Source organism: Nerophis ophidion, linkage group LG04 (assembly GCF_033978795.1).
Source record: "Nerophis ophidion isolate RoL-2023_Sa linkage group LG04, RoL_Noph_v1.0, whole genome shotgun sequence".
NCBI classification, from domain to species: domain Eukaryota; kingdom Metazoa; phylum Chordata; class Actinopteri; order Syngnathiformes; family Syngnathidae; genus Nerophis; species Nerophis ophidion.
The window spans coordinates 74907520-74928996 of record NC_084614.1 but is presented as its reverse complement, the minus strand read 5'-3'; the positions used below and the strand labels follow the sequence as shown (position 1 = coordinate 74928996).

Sequence of the window (21477 nt, the reverse complement as noted above, 5' to 3'; positions counted from 1 at the left end):
TTTTTATTTATTCAAACAATCATGGAATAATTCGCACGGTTTTGATAGCTTCAATCTGGGATTTATGTGACTTACATTTTACACAGACGCAAGAAAAACATCCTCACATTTATGTGGGCCTAATAAATAGATTGAAGCTGACTTTTACCCTGATTGACTATTATAACACAAATACTACAGTATCATATATTGCACTGACTATTATAACACAAATACTACAGTATCATATATTGCACTGACTATTATAACACAAATACTACAGTATCATATATTGCACTGACTATTATAACACAAATACTACAGTATCATACATTGCACTTAGTATTATAACAAAATACTACTGATCATACAGTATATTGCACTGTGTATAATAAACAAAAATACTACAGTATCATATACTGCACTGCATACTATAACAAAAATACTACAGTATCATATATTGCACTGAGTATTATAACAAAATACTACAGTATCATACCGTATATTACACTAAGTATTATAACAAAAATACTACAGTATCATATATTGCACTGAGTATTATAACACAAATACTACAATATAATATATTGCACTGAGTATTATTTCAAAAATACTACACCATCATATATTGCACCGAGTATATTGTAATAAAAATACTACAATATTATATATTGCATTAAGCATTATAACAAAACATTACACTATCATATATTGCACTGAGTATTATAACAAATATACTACGGTATCATATATTGCACTGTGTATACTAAACAAAAATACTACAGTATCATATACTACACTGCGGACTATAACAAAAATACTACAGTATCATGTATTGCACTGAGTTTATTGTAATAAAATACTACAGTATCATATACTGCGCTGCATACTATAACAAAAATACTACAGTATCATATATTGCACTGAGTATATTGTAATAAAAATACTACAATATCATATGTTACACGGAGTATTATAACTAAAATACTACACTATAATATATTGTACTGTATTATAAAAAAATACTACAGTATCATATAGTATATTGCACTGAGTATTATAACAAAAATACAACAGTATCAAATATTGCACTGAGTATAGTAAACAAAAATATTACAGTATCATATATTGCACTGTGTATAGTAAACACAAATACTACAGTATCATATGTGGCACTGTGTACAATAACATGAACAATATAGTATCCCATATTGTACTGTGTATATTGTAACGAAAAATACTACAGTATCACGTATTGCACGGTGTACAGTAAACAAAAGTACTAAAGTCTCATATATTGCACTGTGTATTAAAAACAAAAATACTACAGTAGTGTATATGTAATTACAAATATACTACAGTATTTATTGTAGTATTTGTTTATTGTAAAAACAAATACTACAGTATCATGTATTGCACTGAGAGTAGTAAAAAAAAAAATACTACAGTATCATTTATTGCAATGTGTTTAGTAGCAAAAATACTACAGTATCATATTTAAAGTGTGTATTATAACAAAAAATACTGTCACACATCTGAAGTGTGCCAAACAAATAGGTCTTGAAGGATGGCCGATTGGTTGAGCGCATATCTGTTTTATGGGGCATTTATGAAGTGCCAAATTTTATATATATATACTTATATATATATATGCTTTTATATATATATATATATATATATATATATGCATATATACTACAGTATCATACATCATATAATCAGTACCATAACACAAATACTACAGTACAGTATGTATCTCTCTCTCTATATATATATATATATATATATATATATATACATACATACATATATATATATACATACATACATACATACATACATACATACATACATACATATACATATATATATATATATATATATATATATACAAATAGGTCTTGAAGGATGGCCGATTGGTTGAGCGCATATCTTTTTTATGGGGCATTTATGAAGTATAATCAGTACCATAACACAAATACTACAGTACAGTATATATATATATATATATATATATATATATATATATATATATATATATATATATATATATATATATATATATATACAAATAGGTCCTGAAGGATGGCCGATTGGTTGAGCGCATATCTGTTTTATGGGGCATTTATGAAGTGCCAAATTTTATATATATATACTTATATATATATATGCTTTTATATATATATATATATATATGCATATATACTACAGTATCATACATCATATAATCAGTACCATAACACAAATACTACAGTACAGTATGTATCTCTCTCTCTATATATATATATATATATATATATATATATATATATATATATATATATATATATATATATATATATATACATACATACATATATATATATATATATATATATATATACATACATACATACATACATACATACATATACATATATATATATATATATATATATATATACAAATAGGTCTTGAAGGATGGCCGATTGGTTGAGCGCATATCTTTTTTATGGGGCATTTATGAAGTATAATCAGTACCATAACACAAATACTACAGTACAGTATATATATATATATACATATATATATATATATATATATACAAATAGGTCCTGAAGGATGGCCGATTGGTTGAGCGCATATCTGTTTTATGGGGCATTTATGAAGTGCCAAATTTTATATATATATACTTATATATATATATGCTTTTATATATATATATATATGCATATATACTACAGTATCATACATCATATAATCAGTACCATAACACAAATACTACAGTACAGTATGTATCTATATATATATATATATATATATATATATATATATATATATATATATATATATATATATAGATACATACATACATATATATATATATATATATATATATATATATACATACATACATACATACATATACATATATATATATATATATATATATATATATATATATATATATATATATATATATATATATATATATATATATATATATATATATATATATATATATATATACAAATAGGTCTTGAAGGATGGCCGATTGGTTGAGCGCATATCTTTTTTATGGGGCATTTATGAAGTATAATCAGTACCATAACACAAATACTACAGTACAGTACAGTATATATATATATATATATATATATATATATATATATATATATATATACAAATAGGTCCTGAAGGATGGCCGATTGGTTGAGCGCATATCTTTTTTATGGGGCATTTATGAAGTGCCAAATATATATATATATATATATATATATAAATATATATATATATATATAGATGCATATATACTACAGTATCATATATATATACATATATATACATACATATATATATATATATATATATATATATATATATATATATATATATATATATATATATATATATATATATATATATATATATATATATATTATGAGGATATTGAAAAATAGTTTGCAGGTTTAATGTAGCAGTGTCTCCTTTATTTCCCACTGAAAGCACAAAGAGGCATTATATTGACCTGTTTGTGCTTGTATGTGTGTGTGTGTGTGTGTGTGTGTGTGTAGTGACAGTTGGCGGCCACACCAGGATGCACCTGAGGGTATTTGCTGAGAAATGCTGTCCTACCCAAGGACAGCGACAAAACAAAACACAAAAAAGGGGAACAGTCAACACAAATGCAGAACACTCATTAAAACAATGGCCGGGAACTTTTGTGTGCGTTTATTTTTTCTTCTACGTTACTGCAATCTTGACTTTGCGCTTTTGTTCCAATGCTGCAAAAAAAAATAACAAATCACTTTAATCAGCAAAATATTTCATTTTCACCGTTAAAATTATACTCAACATTCAAAATCCTTATGTGAGACAAAAACACACGTCTTTTGCTCTTCTGTTTATTCTACATAGTAAAAAACTGCTAGCACGAGGTGGCTACCAATGCAGGTGATGGGTTTGTATTATTTTACAAATAAAGCCCTGAAAAGAAAACTCTAACAAGGTTATATTATCACCCATGAATAGCAACATTGTTATTGTAGGAGCTAACACAGAGGCACTACTTTTGCTGGCGTAGTAACACAGCACCTTGCTCACAGCGCTTCAGACTAGCGAGTTTGGAAACGTTTGAAATGCAGAAATTCCACACGCTAACAGCTAAAAAGACATCGCAAGGAAGACAAGACGTTCTTTGTCTTAGCCTTTTTTTACCTCAGGGGTGTGCATTATTTGGAATTCATCAACTATAACGAGGAGCAAAAGGCTTAAGCTGAAAGATACAACCATCCCATATTTATAGAAAGTATATGAAACCTTGATGGAGTTTTGTTTTTAGAGTGCTTGATTCATAACAAATATTATATTATTATAAAAATATATTTAATTATTTTTAATAAATATGTTACAAAAAAAATTAGACATTATATATGACGAATATGTATTAGAATTTATGTAACATTTATGTATTTTATATAATAGTAAATAAATATTGTATAAATTATACATTATAATATAAAACACTACAATCCATCCATCCATGTTCTACCGCTTATTCCGTTTGGGGCAGCGGGGGGCACTAGTGCCTAACTCAGCTACAATTGGGCGGAAGGCGGGGTACACCCTGGACAAGTCGCCACCTCATCGCAGGGCCAACACTACAATCCCATGAATTAAATTGTTAGCCACCTCTTGCTAGCAGTTTTTTTTTTACAATTTAGAATACACAAAAAATGGAAATAAAATAAGGATTGTGAATGAAGAACAAATTTACCCCAAAAAAATGAGGTTTCCCTTTAAAGGCAACAATAAATATTTTAAATTGTAACGTTCTTTCAAATGAAAAGCACAAGACACCAAACGCTGTCATGAAATCGAAAGAGCGACACCAGCGCTGATGAGTGGCATCAGCTACTGCAATGCATTGTGGGAATGGTAGTGGTCATTTACTCACTTTTCCAGCCTTCAGGAAAACAACGCAAGTACTTGATGGTCCATTTTTATGCTCTTTGGAAATAGTATGGAACATACTGTGTAAATAATGAAGGCTGCACACTGACTAAGTTATTAGGCTGCAGTCAGGAGATCTGGGTACAAATCCCCTTTTTGTCGTCCGACCCCTTGTGCGTGTTTGAGTACTCGGCTTCCTCCTGAATCCGGAAATATCCACATTAGCTTCACTGAAGACCAATTTGTCCATCGGCATTAATATGAGTGCTTGTCTATACGTGCTCTGTGATTGGCTGGCCACCAGTTAAGGATAGACCCCGCCTCTCGCCCCAAGTCAGCTGGGATAGGCTCCAGCTTACCCGTGACCCCTTTGAGGATAAGCGATATAGGAAATGGATGGGTGATAATAAAATGTGTTCATATAATATTCACTTAAAAAAAAATCTACCTACTTACGCTTTTTTAAAACCTGTCCTGTCAGCCAGTATTTTTGTTAAAATGCTCAGTATAATATATGATACTGTAGTATTTGTGTTACTATATACCCAGTGCAATATATGATACTGTAGTATTTGTGTTACTATATACCCAGTGCAATATATGATACTGTAGTATTTGTGTTACTATACAGAGCGCAATATATGATACTGTAGTATTTGTGTCACTATATACCCAGTCCAATATATGATACTGTAGTATTTGTGTTACTATATACCCAGTGCAATATATGATACTGTAGTATTTGTGTTACTATACAGGGTGCAATATATGATACTGTAGTATTTGTGTTACTATACAGAGTGCAATATATGATACTGTAGTATTTGTGTTACTATATACCCAGTGCAATATATGATACTGTAGTATTTGTGTTACTATACAGGGTGCAATATATGATACTGTAGTACTTGTGTCACTATATACCCGGTGCAATATATGATAATGTAGTATTTGTGTCACTATATACCCAGTGCAATATATGATACTGTAGTATTTGTGTTACTATGCAGAGTGCAATATATGATAGTGTAGTATTTGTTTTACTATACAGAGTGGAATATATGATACTGTAGTATTTGTGTTACTATATACCCAGTACAATATATGATACTGTAGTATTTGTGTTACTATATACCCAGTGCAATATATGATACTGTAGTATTTGTGTTACTATATGCCCAGTGCAATATATGATACTGTAGTACTTGTGTCACTATATACCCAGTGCAATATATGATACTGTAGTATTTGTGTCACTATATACCAAGTGCAATATATGATACTGTAGTATTTGTGTTACTACATACCCAGTGCAATATATGATACTGTAGTATTTGTGTTACTATACAGAGTGCAATATATGATACTGTAGTATTTGTGTCACTATATACCCAGTCCAATATATGATACTGTAGTATTTGTGTTACTATACATAGTGCAATATATGATACTGTAGTATTTGTGTTACTATACAGAGTGCAATATATGATACTGTAGTATTTGTGTTACTATACATAGTGCAATATATGATATTGTAGTATTTGTGTTACTATACAGAGTGCAATATATGATACTGTAGTATTTGTGTTACTATACAGAGTGCAATATATGATACTGTAGTATTTGTGTTACTATATACCCAATTCAATATATGATAATGTAGTATTTGTGTTACTATATACCCAGTGCAATATATGATACTGTAGTATTTGTGTTACTATACAGGGTGCAATATATGATACTGTAGTATTTGTGCTACTATACAGGGTGCAATATATGATACTGTAGTACTTGTGTCACTATATACCCGGTGCAATATATGATACTGTAGTATTTGTGTCACTATATACCCAGTGCAATATATGATACTGTAGTATTTGTGTTACTATATGCCCAGTGCAATATATGATACTGTAGTACTTGTGTCACTATATACCCAGTGCAATATATGATACTGTAGTATTTCTGTTACGATATAAACAGTGCGATATATGATACTGTAGTATTTTTGTTACGATAAACAGTGCAATTTAAGATATTGTAATATTGTTGTTACAATATACACAAGGCTGTATATGATAATGTAATATTGTTGTTACGATACACACAGTGCGATATATGATACTGTAGTATTTTCGTTACGATAAAAAGAGCAATAAATTATACTGTAGTTCTTTGTTACGACATACACAGGACAATATATGATACTGTGGTATTTTTTTTTACGATATACACAATGCGATATTTGATAGCGTAATAATGTCGTTATAATATACACAGTGGGATATATGATTACCGTAGTATTTGTGTTACGATATACAGTACACAGTACTAAATGATACCGTCGTATTGTAGTTCTAGTTAAAATGGTGAGTGGTAGTAGAAGAAAAACGTGTCGTAGTGTAATGATTCACGTAGCTGACGTTTGCAATTGCGGCTGGGATAGGCTCCATCGTGCTCGTTAACGGTCGTACGAGCGCCCCAAAACATGAATGGATGGACTTGTGTGTTGAAACGATGGCAGGGGGCGTGGCCCGCCAGTACGTCTGTTTGGAAGGCGACCTCAGATCAAATATGTATTCTTCTGCCGATTCCGGAACAATTTAGGAATATCAAAAAGGTGCCAGCCCTCGCCTGCAGCCAAGTCTTTGACGCTTTTATAAGGCTCTTCTTTGATCGCAATGTTTGCCTTGTTTTACAATATTTTCATCCTAGTTGGATTGGTTCCAGGTCCATGGGCATAACTGAATTAGCAGCCAAGATGCCGTTATGAAGTACTAACCATAAGTAAATAACTGTAGAGTACGGTGATGGAACATGTAAACAATGATGTGTTTGAGGTACATCATGTACAGTATCTGCAAGTACACAAGTCAACGTGTCTGAAAAGGAGTAGGAAGAAGCAACGAAGATTTCCTCTTTTACTCCTCGACCATGTCACCGCACTTATCTACCTGTACTGTAGTACTGAAACATTCATCGAAGTAATACACCAAAAGTACTTGTCGTTGTCCATTGGTTGCCTTTAAAACATTGAGTAAGAGTAAGTAAGTTTGTACTAAAGTACCTGTATTTCCTTGATGGTTGTCTTTAAAAGTATGAGTAGGAGTAAAGTTCTTAAGTACTTGTACTTGTTCTTTGGTTGTCTTTAGAAGTATGAGTAGGAGTAAAGTATTATAGAACATGTATTTGTGGGCTGTCTTTAACAGTATGAGTAGACGTAAAGTACTTCTCCTTGTTCGTTAATTGTCTTTAAAAGTATGAGTAGGAGTAAATTACTAAAGTACTTATATTTTAAAGGCAACCTGCATACAAGTACTTAAGTACTTCACTCCTACTCATACTTTAAAGACACATATACAAGTACGAGTAGGAGTAAAGTACTAAATTACATGTACTTGTTCGTTGATTGTCTTTAAAAGTATGAGTAAAGTACTAAATTACTTGCACCTGTATATTGGTTGTCTTTAAAGTATGAGTAAAGTACTAAAGTATTTGTACTTGTATATTGGTTGTCCTTAAAAGTATGAGTAGGACTAAAGTACTAGAATACTTGTATATTGGTTGTCTTTAAAGTATGAGTAGTAGTAAAGTATGGTACTAAAGTACATGTATTTGTGGGATGTCTTTAAAAGTATGAGTAGAAGTAAAGTACTAAAGTACTTGTACTTGTTCAGTGGTTGTCTTTAAAGTATGAGTAGGACTAAAGTACTAAAGTACTTGTATATTGGTTATCTTTAAAGTATGGGTAGGAGTAAAGTACTAAAGTGCTTGTACTTGAATACTGGTTGTCTTTAAAGTATTGGTTGGGTTAAACTACTACAGTACTTGTACTTGTATATTGGCTGTTTTTGAAGTATGACTAGGAGTAAAGAACTAAAGTGCTTGTACTTTTTCATTGGTTGTCTTTAAAGTATGAGTAGGAGTAAAGGACTAAAGTACTTTTACTTGTATATTGGTTGTCTTTAAAAGGATGAGTAGGGGTAAAGTACTACAGTACTTGTATATTGGTTGTCTTTAAAAGGATGAGTAGGAGTAAAGTACTAAAGTACTTGTATATTGGTTGTCTTTAAAAGTATAAGTAGGAGTGAAGTACTAAAGTACATGTACTTGTTCGTTGGTTGTCTTTAAAAGTATGAGTAGGAGTAAAGTACTAAAGTACTTGTACTTGTATACCAGTTGTATTTAAAGTATGAGTTGGAGTAATGTACTTGTATTTGTATATTGCTTGTTTTCAAAGTATGAGTAGGAAAAAAAAACTCAAGTGCAAGTATTTGTTCGTTTGTTGTCTTTAAAGTATGAGTAGGAGTAAAGTACTAAAGTCCTTTTTCATGGGTTGTCCTAAAACTGAGTGACATACTAAAGTACTTGTTCAGTGTTTTTTTAAGTGCATGGCGTTGCTTGCAGCGTGACCACAAACAAGCAAAAGAGATAGCAGACGGCTTGCTAGTGAAACTAACTGAATAGTCCAGGAAGCAGAGAAAAAACAGGAAGCAGGGAAGAAACAGGAAGCAGGGCACAAACAGGAAGCAGAGCACAAACAGGAAGCAGAGCACAAACAGGAAGAAGGGAACAAACAGGAAGGATGGAACAAACAGGATGCAGGGAAACAAACAGAAAGCAGGGAACAAACAGGAAGCAGGGAAAAAACAGGAAGCAGGACACAAACAGGAAGCAGAGCACAAACAGGAAGAAGGGAACAAACAGGAAGCAGGGAACAAACAGGAAGCAGGGAAAAAACAGGAAGCAGGGAACAAACAGGAAGCAGGTCATAAACAGGAAACAGGGCACAAACAGGAAGAAGGGAACACACAGGAAGCAGGGAACAAACAGGAAACAGGGAAAAAACAGGAAGTATAGAACAAACAGGAAGCAGGGAACAAACAGGAAGCAGGGCACAAACAGGAAGCAGGGAACAAACAGAAAGCATGGGACAAACAGGAAGCAGGGAACAAACAGGAAGCAGGGAAAAAAAACAGGAAGCAGGGAACAAACAGGAAGCAGGGCATAAACAGGAAACAGGGCACAAACAGGAAGAAGGGAACACACAGGAAGCAGGGAACAAACAGGAAGCATGGAACAAACAGGAAGCAGGGAAAAAACAGGAAGCAGAGAACAAACAGGAAGCAGGGCACAAACAGGAAGCAGGGAACAAACAGGAAGCAGGGAACAAACAGAAAGCATGGAACAAACAGAAAGCAGGGAACAAACAGAAAGCAGGGAACAAACAGGAAGAAGGGAACAAACAGGAAGCAGGGGAAAAAAGAGGAAGCAGGGCACAAACAGGAAGCAGGGCACAAACAGGAAGAAGGGAAAGAACAGGAAGCCGGGCACAAACAGGAAGCAGGGAACGAACAGAAAGCAGGGAACAAACAGGAAGCAGGGCACAAACAGGAAGTAGAAACAAACAGGAAGCAGGGCACAAAAAAAAGAGCACACTCGACATCAGTGTGACAAAGTACAATGATCCAGCCCTGAAGGAGGGACCCAGGTGGAGGTAAACAGAATTAGGTGTGCTGACAGGACATGGAACAGGAAGTGAAGGTATTCCAAAACACAGAGACCAAACAGGAAATACTGACCAAACAAGAGCACCAGGACAGGAAGTGATTCTAAACACAGGAAGTAGAAACTACAAATAAGACTGGACAGAAGTTAAAACACCTACAGCCAAACATGACCAAAGTGTTAGTAGCAAGCCTGACAGAGTGACGTATTAAAGTACTTGTACAAACCCTGTTTCCATATGAGTTGGGAAATTGTGTTAGATGTAAATATAAACGGAATACAATGATTTGCGAATCCTTTTCAACCCATATTCAGTTGAATATGCTACAAAGACAACATATTTGATGTTCAAACTCATAAACATTTTTTGTTTTGCAAATAATCATTAACTTTACAATTTGATGCCAGCAACACGTGACAAAGAAGTTGGGAAAGGTGGCAATAAATACTGATAAAATTGAGAAATGCTCATCAAACACTTATATGGAACATCCCACAGGTGTGCAGGCTAATTGGGAACAGGTGGGTGCCATGATTGGGTATAAAAGCAGCTTCCATGAAATTCTAAGTAATTCACAAACAAGGATGGGGTGAGGGTCACCAATTTGTAAAAAAATTGCCGAACAGTTTTAGAACAACATTTCTCAACGAGCTATTGCAAGGAATTTAAGGATTTTACCATCTACGATCCGTAAAATCATCAAAAGGTTTAGAGAATCCGGAGAAATCACTGCACGTAAGCGATGATATTGCGGACCTCTGATCCCTCAGGCGGTACTGCATCAAAAACCAACATCACCACATGAGCTCAGGAACACTTCATAAAACCACTGTCAGTAACTACAGTTGGTTGCAACATCTGTAAGTGCAAGTTAAAACTCTGCTATGCAAAGCAAAACCCATTTATCAACAACACCAAGGAACGCCGCTGGCTTCGCTGGGCCCAAGCTCATCTAAGATGGACTGATGCAAAGTGGAAAAGTGTTCTGTGGTCTGACGAGTCCACATTTCAAATTATATTTGGAAACAGAGGACGTGGTGTCCTCCGCAACAAAGAGGGAAATAACCATCCGGATTGTTATAGGCGCAAAGTTCAAAAGCCAGCATCTGTGATGGTATGGGGGTGTATTAGTACCCAAGGCATGGGTAACTTACACATCTGGGAAGGCAACATTAATGCTGAAAGGTCCATACAGGTTTTGGAGCAACATATGTTGTCATCCAAGCAACGTTATCATGGACACCACTTTTTATTTCAGCAAGACAATGCCAAGCCACGTGTTACAACAGCGTGGTTTCGTAGTAAAAGAGTGCGGGTACTTTCCTGGCCCGCCTGCAGTCCAGACCTGTCTCCCATCGAAAATGTGTGGCGCATTACGAAGTATAAAATACAACAGCGGAGACCCCGGACTGTTGAACGACTAAAGCTCGACATAAAACAAGAATGGGAAAGAATTCCACTTTCAAAGCTTCAACAATTAGTTTCCTCAGTTCCCAAACATTTATTGAGTGTTGTTAAAAGAAAAGGTGATGTAACACAGTGGTGAACATGCCCTTTCCCAACTACTTTGGCACATGTCGCAGCCATGAAATTCTAAGTTAATTATTATTTGCAAAAAAAAAATAAAGTTAATGAGTTTGAACATCAAATATCTTGTCTTTGTAGTGCATTTAACTGAATATGGGTTGAAAAGGATTTGCAAATCATTGTATTCAGTTTATATTTACATCTAACACAATTTCCCAACTCATATGGGAACAGGGTTTGTACTTATTCATTGGACGAGAGTATGAGTGAAATACTAAAGTACTTGTTCATTGGTTGTCTTTAAAGTATGAGGGAAGTACTAAAGTACTTGTACTTATTCATTGTTTTTTTTTTAAAGTTGGAGTAGGAGTGAAGTACTAAAGTACTTGTACTTGTTCATTGTTTTTTTAAGTAGGATTATGAGTGAAGTACAAACGTACTTGTTTATTGGTTGTCTTTAGAGTATGAATGAAGTACTAAAGTATTTGTTTATTGGTTGTCTTTAGCGTATGAGTTAAGTACTAAAGTACTTGTTCATTGTTTTTTTAAGAATGAGTATGAGTGAAGTACTAAAGTAGTTGTTTATTGGTTACCTTTAGAGTATTAGTGAAGTACTAATGTACTCCTACTTCCATCCATTCATCCATTTTCTACCGCTTTTTCCCTTTCGGGGTCACGGGGGGCGCTGGCGCCTATCTCAGCTACAATCGGGCGGGAGGCGGGGTACACCCTGGACAAGTCGCCACCTCATCGCAGGGTGTACTCCTACTTGTTCTTTGTTTTTTTAAGTATGAGTATGAGTGAAGTACTAAAGTAATTGTTTTTTGGTTGTCTATAGAGTATGAGTGAAGTACTAAAGTAATTGTTTTTTGGTTGTCTATAGAGTATGAGTGAAGTACTAAAGTACTTGTTCATATTTTTTTTAAGTTTGAGTATGAGTGAAGTACGAAAGTTCATTGTTTTTATATACCAGAATGAGTAAAGTATTAATTAACTTGTTTATTGGTTGTCTTTAAAGTATGAGTGAAGTACTAAATTACTTCTAGTTGTTCATTGTTTTCTTAAATATGAGTATGAGTGAAGTACTAAAGTACTTGTTCATTGGTGGTCTTCAGGGTATAAGTGAAATATTAAAGTACTCGTACTTGTTCATTGTTTTTTTTAAGTAGGAGTATGAGTGAAGTACTAAAGTACTTGTTCATTGGTGGTCTTCAGAGTATAAGTGAAATACTAAAGTACTCATACTTGTTAATTGTTTTTTTAAGTAGGAGTATGAGTGAAGTACTAAAGTATTTGTTTATTGGTTGTCTATAGAGTAGGAGTGAAGTACTAAAGTACTTGTTCATTGTTTTTTTAAGTAGGATTATGAGTGAAGTACAAACGTACTTGTTTATTGGTTGTCTTTAGAGTATGAATGAAGTACTAAAGTATTTGTTTATTGGTTGTCTTTAGCGTATGAGTTAAGTACTAAGGTACTTGTTCATTGTTTTTTTAAGAATGAGTAGTTGTTTATTGGTTACCTTTAGAGTATTAGTGAAGTACTAATGTACTCGTACTTGTTCTTTGTTTTTTTAAGTATGAGTATGAGTGAAGTACTAAAGTAATTGTTTTTTGGTTGTCTATAGAGTATGAGTGAAGTACTAAAGTACTTGTTCATATTTTTTTTAAGTTTGAGTATGAGTGAAGTACGAAAGTTCATTGTTTTTATATACCAGAATGAGTAAAGTAATAATTAACTTGTTTATTGGTTGTCTTAAAGTATGAGTGAAGTACTAAATTACTTCTAGTTGTTCATTGTTTTCTTAAATATGAGTATGAGTGAAGTACTAAAGTACTTGTTCATTGGTGGTCTTCAGGGTATAAGTGAAATATTAAAGTACTCGTACTTGTTCATTGTTTTTTTTAAGTAGGAGTATGAGTGAAGTACTAAAGTACTTGTTCATTGGTGGTCTTCAGAGTATAAGTGAAATACTAAAGTACTCATACTTGTTAATTGTTTTTTTAAGTAGGAGTATGAGTGAAGTACTAAAGTATTTGTTTATTGGTTGTCTATAGAGTATGAGTGAAGTACCAGAGTACTTGTACTTGTTCATTGTTTGTTTTAATAATGATTATGAGTGAAGTACGGAAGTACTTGTTCACTGGTTGTCTTCAGAGAATAAGTGAAGTACTAAAGTACTTGTACTTGTTAATGTTTTTTTAAGTATGAGTGCAGTACAAAAGTTCATTGTTTTTAAATACCAGTATGAGTAAAGTACTAAAGAACTTGTTCATTGGTTGTCTTTACAGTATGAGTGAAGTACTAAAGTACTTCTAGTTGTTCATTGTTTTCTTAAATATGAGTATGAGTGAAGTACTAAAGTACTTGTTCATTGGTGGTCTTCAGGGTATAAGTGAAAAACTAAAGTACGTGTACTTGTTATTTTTTATTTTTTTAAGTTGTAATACTGAAGTACTAAAGTACTTGTTCACTGGTTGTCTTTAAATTATGAGTGAAGTACTTAAGTACCTGTTCTTGTTCATTGTTTCTTTAAGTATTAGCATGAGTGAAGTACGAAAGTAATTGTTTATTTGTTGTCTTTAGAGTATTAGTGAAGTACTAAAGTACTTGTACTTGTTCATTGTTTTTAAGTAGGAGCATGAGGGAAGTACTAAAGTACTTGTTCAATGTTGTTTTAAAGTATGAGTATGAGTGAAATACGAAAGTTAATTTGTTTTAAGTACCAGTATGAGTAAAGTACTAAAGTACTTGTGCATTGGTTGTCTTTAAAGTATGAATGAAGTACCAAAGAACCTGTACTAATTCATCGGTTATTTTTAAAGTACGAGTATGAGTGAAGTACAACAATTCTTGTAGTTGTTCACTGGCATGGCTGAAGTACAAAAGTACTTGTACCTGAGTACTAAACTTCCTGCCTTATGAAACAGCCTTCTAAAAACTGCAGTTTTTTTGGAGATAACATTGGATTCAAACAATAGTTACAGCAAGTACAAAGTACATGTTAGTAATACTTAAATTTCATTCATAAAATAAATCAAACATAAACATGCTAAACACACAGTGTATTTTCTGACAGTACTACATTATAGATATTACCCATTTGATTATTTTAAACAAACACAAAACATTATAAGAAAATAATTCATACTTTACAATATGTGGTGAGTAATAACACAAAGAAACATTAACAAACATCATATTTACACTTTGTGAATACGGTTATAAAAAACAATGAAATCATTTTATTTTACAATCGGATGATTAAAGCACTACATAAATATTCATTTTTGTGTTCCAAAAATAAATGCAAGGTTAACACCTACTTAATTAAAATGAAGAAAATGAATAATAATAACATTCATTATTATTTTGTATTATTATTATTATATATATTCATAAATATATATATTCATAAACATATATATAAATATATATATATATATCCATCCATCCATCCATTTTCTACCGCTTATTCCCTTTTGGGGTCGCGGTGGGCGCTGGCGCCTATCTCAGCTGCAATCGGGCGGAAGGCGGCGTACACCCTGGACAAGTCGCCACCTCATCGCAGATATATATATATATATATATATATATATATATATATATATATATATATATACACACCCTGTGCCCTATATAAACCATTGTATGTGAATGCTTCCATTAAAATCTCCTGATGATTGAGGGAATCCCTCATGAAACAGTTCTGTAGAGATGAAGTAGTCTTGTGATTTTTCCCACACCTACATATATATATATATATATATATATATATATATATATATATATATATATATATATATATACATACATACATACTATATAGTGGAATTCATGTTGTGTAGAAAAAAACTTAAATTACAGAGTTTGTCTAACGGTTAATAGAAATACTCAGTTTTAACAAGACTCCAATAATAATAATAATAATACAAAAATAATAATGACTATTATTATAATTCATTTTCTTCATTTTAATTACGTAGGTGTTAACCCTGCATTTATTTTTGGAACACAAGATGAATATTTATGTAGTGCTTTAATCATCCGATTGTAAAATAAAATGGTTTTATAGTTGTTTTCTTTACCGTATTCACAAAGTGTAAATATGATGTTTGTTAATGTTTCTTTGCGTTATTACTCCCCACAAATTGTAAAGTATGCATTATTTTCTTTAAATGTTTTGTGTTTGTTTAAAATAATCAAATGGATAATATCTATAATGTAGTACTGTCGGAAAATACACTGTGTGTTTAGCATGTTTATGTTAGTTTGATTTATTTTATGAATGAAATTTAAATATTACGATAGTTAGACAGACAGACAGACAGATAGATGGATAGATGGATAGATAGATAGATAGATAGATAGATAGATAGATAGATAGATAGATAGATAGATAGATAGATAGATAGATAGATAGATAGATAGATAGATAGATAGATAGATAGATAGATAGATAGATAGATAGTCCACAGACCAATTATTTTAATGTGTGTGTGTGTGCGTGTGTGTGTGTGCGTGCGTGTGTGCGTGTGTGTGCGTAAAGTCAGAGCTGATTTGCATGTCACGGTCATTTTAATACTGGAAGTTTGGCACTGCTAGTCCTGGGGGAGTGAAGGAGGTGAAGGCAGGACGGACGGCTTCTAAGTGAATTTGCATGATGGGGCTTCTTCACTCTCAACACACACACACACACACACACACACACACACACACACACACACACACACACACACACACACGCACAGACACGCACAGACACGCACAGACACGCACAGACACAGCATGATTTGAATGTCAAATGATGCCAGCTTCTAGCGACACACACTTGAAACTTCCTCCTCGCAGCCACTTTGAAAAAAGTGTTGTGTTTGATTTTGTGCATTTTTGGACTAAATTGCCAGACCTGAAGTACTCAATGTTACTCAAAGCGGTTTGTAATATGAAGTGAAATATGAAATATTAGGAACATCTCTCAGTAGTGAAGGCGTTGCAAGTATGCAATTTAATAGTCTGGAGCAACATGCGGCTCATGAGCAGTTCCATGGAGCTTTTCTCAGAAATCTATGGAAATGGAACAGAAATGTTTCTGTAGGAGGACAAACACGAAACAAAATCATCCTAATTTTTAGAAAACTCACTGTTGAATTTGTTTGTTTTTTGCTTCACTGATAAGACTATTTGGCGAGCGCCTCTTTGTCCTACTAATTTTAGCAGCTCTTGAACTCACCGTGGTGTGGACTGTGACTCCAACAGTTTGTTTACATGTACGACTTTCTCCAGTGCTGCCACAGAAAGACGTGTTTCATGCCACTCCTTTGTCTCATTTTGTCCACCAAACGTTTTATACTGTACGTGAATGCACAAAGGTGAGCTTTTTTGACATTATTGACTTGCAATGGAGTGCTAATCAGGCATATTGGACTGCAAGCTAATCAATGCTAACAAGCTCTTTAGGCTGGCTGTATGTACACATTGCATCATTATGTCTCAAAAACAACACATCATTTCTCAAAAACAACACATCATTTGCAGACTATAATTACTGGTTTGCAAAAAAATATTTTTAAACCAAATAGGTGAGATTACATAATCTCCCACGGCACACCAGACTGTATCTCACACTAACATGGCCTAACGCAGTGTTGTTCAACCACTGTGCCGCGTCACTAGAGGTATGTTTGGGCTCATTTAACTTCCTTTACTTGTGTCCTCTGTGTATTTAGTTTATTTTCCATGCTTCATGATACATTATCTGTATGTAATATTGTGTGCCACGTTGTTCCGGACCACAGCAAACGTTAGCCAGCTCGCCAAATTTGTAATAACTCCATTGCCGTTTCCTTTAACTTGGACACACACATCTATACCTTTGGCCATTCTAAGACAGTCATTTCCAGGAGTTATCTCACCCTCTGAGAAGTTTTACTAATGTTTTCCAATGTTGTAAAAATGTGTAGAGTAAATATTGCATTTCAACATTTCTGTCAACGAAGATTTGTGTCAGCCTGCGCCACATAGTCATTTTGATAGTAGGATAATATAGCTAATTTAGACACTTACATCATGTGTTGCCTTCATTATAACACTTTTATAAGACGTTAAATTTTATGCGACTCCAGACAGATTACTTTATTGTAATTTTGGTCCAATATGGCTCTTTCACCATCTTGGGTTGTCGACCCCTGGTTTAATATTATAATAACTGTCAGAGTTGAATACATATAAACACAATTTGTGTATTCATTTCAATATGAAATTTATTATTATTATTATGTTTGTTTTAATACCTTTTTTTTCTCTCATTGTAGAGCAAAAAGGAACTGGATTTTACCGACAAGTAAGTGACAGACTCATTTTTGAGATATTCATTTGATGTGGAGAATGTGTTGCTTTTGATGTGAAATGATTTCAGCGTTTTTAACATATTATGTATTATATTTACCGTATTTTCTGGACCATAGTGCGCAGCGGACTATAAGGCGCACTGCCGATGAGCGGGTCTATATTTAGGTCTATTTCATACGAAGGGAGCACCGGATTATAAGGCGCATTAAAGGGGTCATAATATGATTTTTTTCTAAATGTAAAACACTTCCTTGTGGTCTACATAACATGCAACAGTGGTTGTTTGGTCAAAATGTTGCATAGATTATGTTTTACGGATCATCTTTAAGTCGCTTTCTGACAGTTGCTTTATGATGAGCTGTTTTGTGGGCGCTCCTATTTACGTGCCTCACCGGCAGCGTCTTCTCCTCGTCATCTTTGTTGTCGCGGTGTAGCGTGCAAGGACGGGAGTGGTAGAAGCGTCAAAAGATGGAGATAACTGTTTTAATGACATTTATACTTTACTTAAGAAAATAACGGCGCAGCATTTCCTCATTCGTGGCTCACTAGTGCAACAACAAGGCCCGTGAAAAAACGTGGTCAGACACTGGCGAGCCAATCAGAGGCATACGAGGGAGGGTCATATTACGTCATGACTTTTGAGATGATTTGACACACGTTGCACTGATAAGAGATCAGTATCTAAATCGGGACAAGGTCATTAAACGGCATTGATACGATTAAATGAGTAGCTATCACGGTCTTTCAGATTAACTGGATGAATTAGCTACTGCTAATACAACGCTAACATTAACTAGCTCAGGCACATTGTGCGTTCTCTCTGTAAAGACGTGGATTGTTTTTGTGCAGAGAACTCCGGGCATTTAGCATATAATGCATATAATGCACTGTGATCAAGACCGCTCTGGCTGCAGTGCCCTCTGCTGGTTGTTCAGGGGAGTGTGTATGTCACATTTATTTGCGCAACTGGTTTGTGGGAGGAATGTCTCATCAACACAAAAGCAAAAAAGCGATTCACAAATGCAAATTCAATACAAATACAAATAAAAAATCAAGCATATTTATATTAAAATCTCAAAAATATATTTACAAATACACGTTTATTTATACAAATTCTTCATTTATTTGTAAGTCACATTTGTATATCCATAAATTGTATTTGTATATATTTTAAAATCTCAAAATTATATTTACAAATGCGCATTTATTTATAAAAATCATTTATTTATTTGTATATCAAATTTGTATGTGTATATTTATTAATATATACGTATGTATCAATATCATATTGATATATATATATAAGTTGATGTAGACAATTCTACTTCCATAAGATTGTTCCCACTTCGAATCAGCTATTTTGTAAAATTTACTAGTAAAATAATCGTATTTACAAAATGAGATTTAGCTGTAAAATTATCATAATTTAAAAAAAGAATATTGTTCCCTAAATCAATGATTTTGTTAAATTTACAAGTAACATCATCTTAGCAAAAATACATTGTTTCTTAAATCAATGATTTTGTTGAATTTATGAGTAAATTCTTCTTATTAAAAAAAGATTGTTGCCCAAATCAGTGATTTTGTTGAATTCACCAGTAAAATGATCTTATTTTAAAAACACCATTATTCCCTAAACCTGTGATTATGTTCAATTTACCAGTAAAATTATCATATTTTTTAAAAGAATATTGTTCCCTAAATCAATGATTTTGTTAAATTTACCAGTAAAATCTTCTTATTAAAATTAGATTGTTCCTTAAACCAGTAAATGTATTGAATTTACCAGTAAAATTATCATATCAAAAATAAGATGGTTCTCTAAATAAACGATTGTTCTGAATTTAGCAGGAAAATCATCTTATTTTAAAAACTAGATTCTTCCCTAAATCAGTCATTTTGTTGATTTTACCAGTAAAAATTATCTTAATAAAAACAGATTGTTCCCCAAATCAGTGATATTGTTGAATTTACCAGTAAAATAATCCTATTAAAAATATAATGTTCCTTAAATCAGTGACTTGGTTGAATTTACCAGTAAAATTATCTTATTAAAAAGAAGATGGTTCACTAAATCAGTCACTGTGTTGAATTTACTAGTAAAATCATCTTATTTTAAAAACGAGATTCTTCCCAGATAAGTTTTTCAACTTGTTTAGGTCGGGGCCCACGTAAATCAATTCATGGTAATTAATTGTTCCCTAAATCAGTGAATGTGTTGAATTAAAAAAAAATGTAATTATATTATTTTTAAAAGGAGATTGTTCCCTAAATCAGTGATTGTGTTGAATTTAAAAAAAATACAATTATATTATTTTTCAAACGAGATTGTTCCCTAAATCAGGGATTGTGTTGAATTAAAAAAATGTTTTGATTATTTTATTTTCTTATTTTAAAAGGAGATTGTTCCTTAAATATATGAATGTGTTGAATTAAAAAAAAATAAAATGATCTTATTTTAAAAGGACATTGTTCCCTAAATCAGTGATTGTGTTGAATTTAGATAAATGTAATTATATTATTTTTTTAGAAGGAGATTGTTCCCTAAATCAGTGATTGTGTTTAATTTAAAATATATATATATATATCATTTTTAAAAGGAGATTGTTCCTTAAATCTGTGATTGTGTTGAATTAAAAAAAAAGACCTCATTTTAAAATGAGATTGTTCCCTAAATCAGGGATTATGTTGAATTATTTTATTTTAATTATCTCATTTTAAAAAGAGATTGTACCCTAAATATGTGATTGTGTTGATTTTAAAAAAAGATCTTATTTTAAAAGGAGATTGTTTCCTAAATCTGTGATTGTGTTGAATTAAAAAATGTATAAAGCTTTCTTATTTTAAAAGGAGATTGTCCCCTAAATCTGTGATTGTGTTGAATGAAAAAACATTAAATTATCTTATTTTAAATGGAGATTGTTCCCTGTATATGTGATTGTGTTGAATTAAAAAAAAAAAACACATCTTATTTTAAAAGGAGGTTGTTCCCTAACTCAGTGATTGTGTTGAATTAAAAAAAAAAAAAACATCTTATTTTAATAGGAGGTTGTTCCCTAAATCAGTGATTGTGTTAAATTAAAAACATTTTTTTTAATCTTATTTTAAAAGGAGATTGTTCCCTAAATCTGTGATTGGGCTGAATTAAAAACAATTAAACCATTTTATTTCAAAAGGTGGT

The 21477-nt window shown here is 32.5% G+C and overlaps 2 protein-coding genes across 5 annotated transcripts in view; one reads left to right on the top strand and one right to left on the bottom strand.

The window, feature by feature from the left end:
• pou2f3 (POU class 2 homeobox 3) overlaps positions 1–21477 on the top strand; it is a 48653-nt gene that overhangs the window by 488 nt on the left and 26688 nt on the right. The window contains exon 3 of the mRNA XM_061899051.1: positions 18260–18288. Within this exon, the coding sequence (XP_061755035.1) occupies positions 18260–18288 (29 nt within the window). The remainder of the gene's footprint in view (positions 1–18259; positions 18289–21477) is intronic.
• LOC133551873 (E3 ubiquitin-protein ligase TRIM37-like) overlaps positions 1–21477 on the bottom strand; it is a 72420-nt gene that overhangs the window by 31149 nt on the left and 19794 nt on the right. The window lies entirely within an intron of this gene.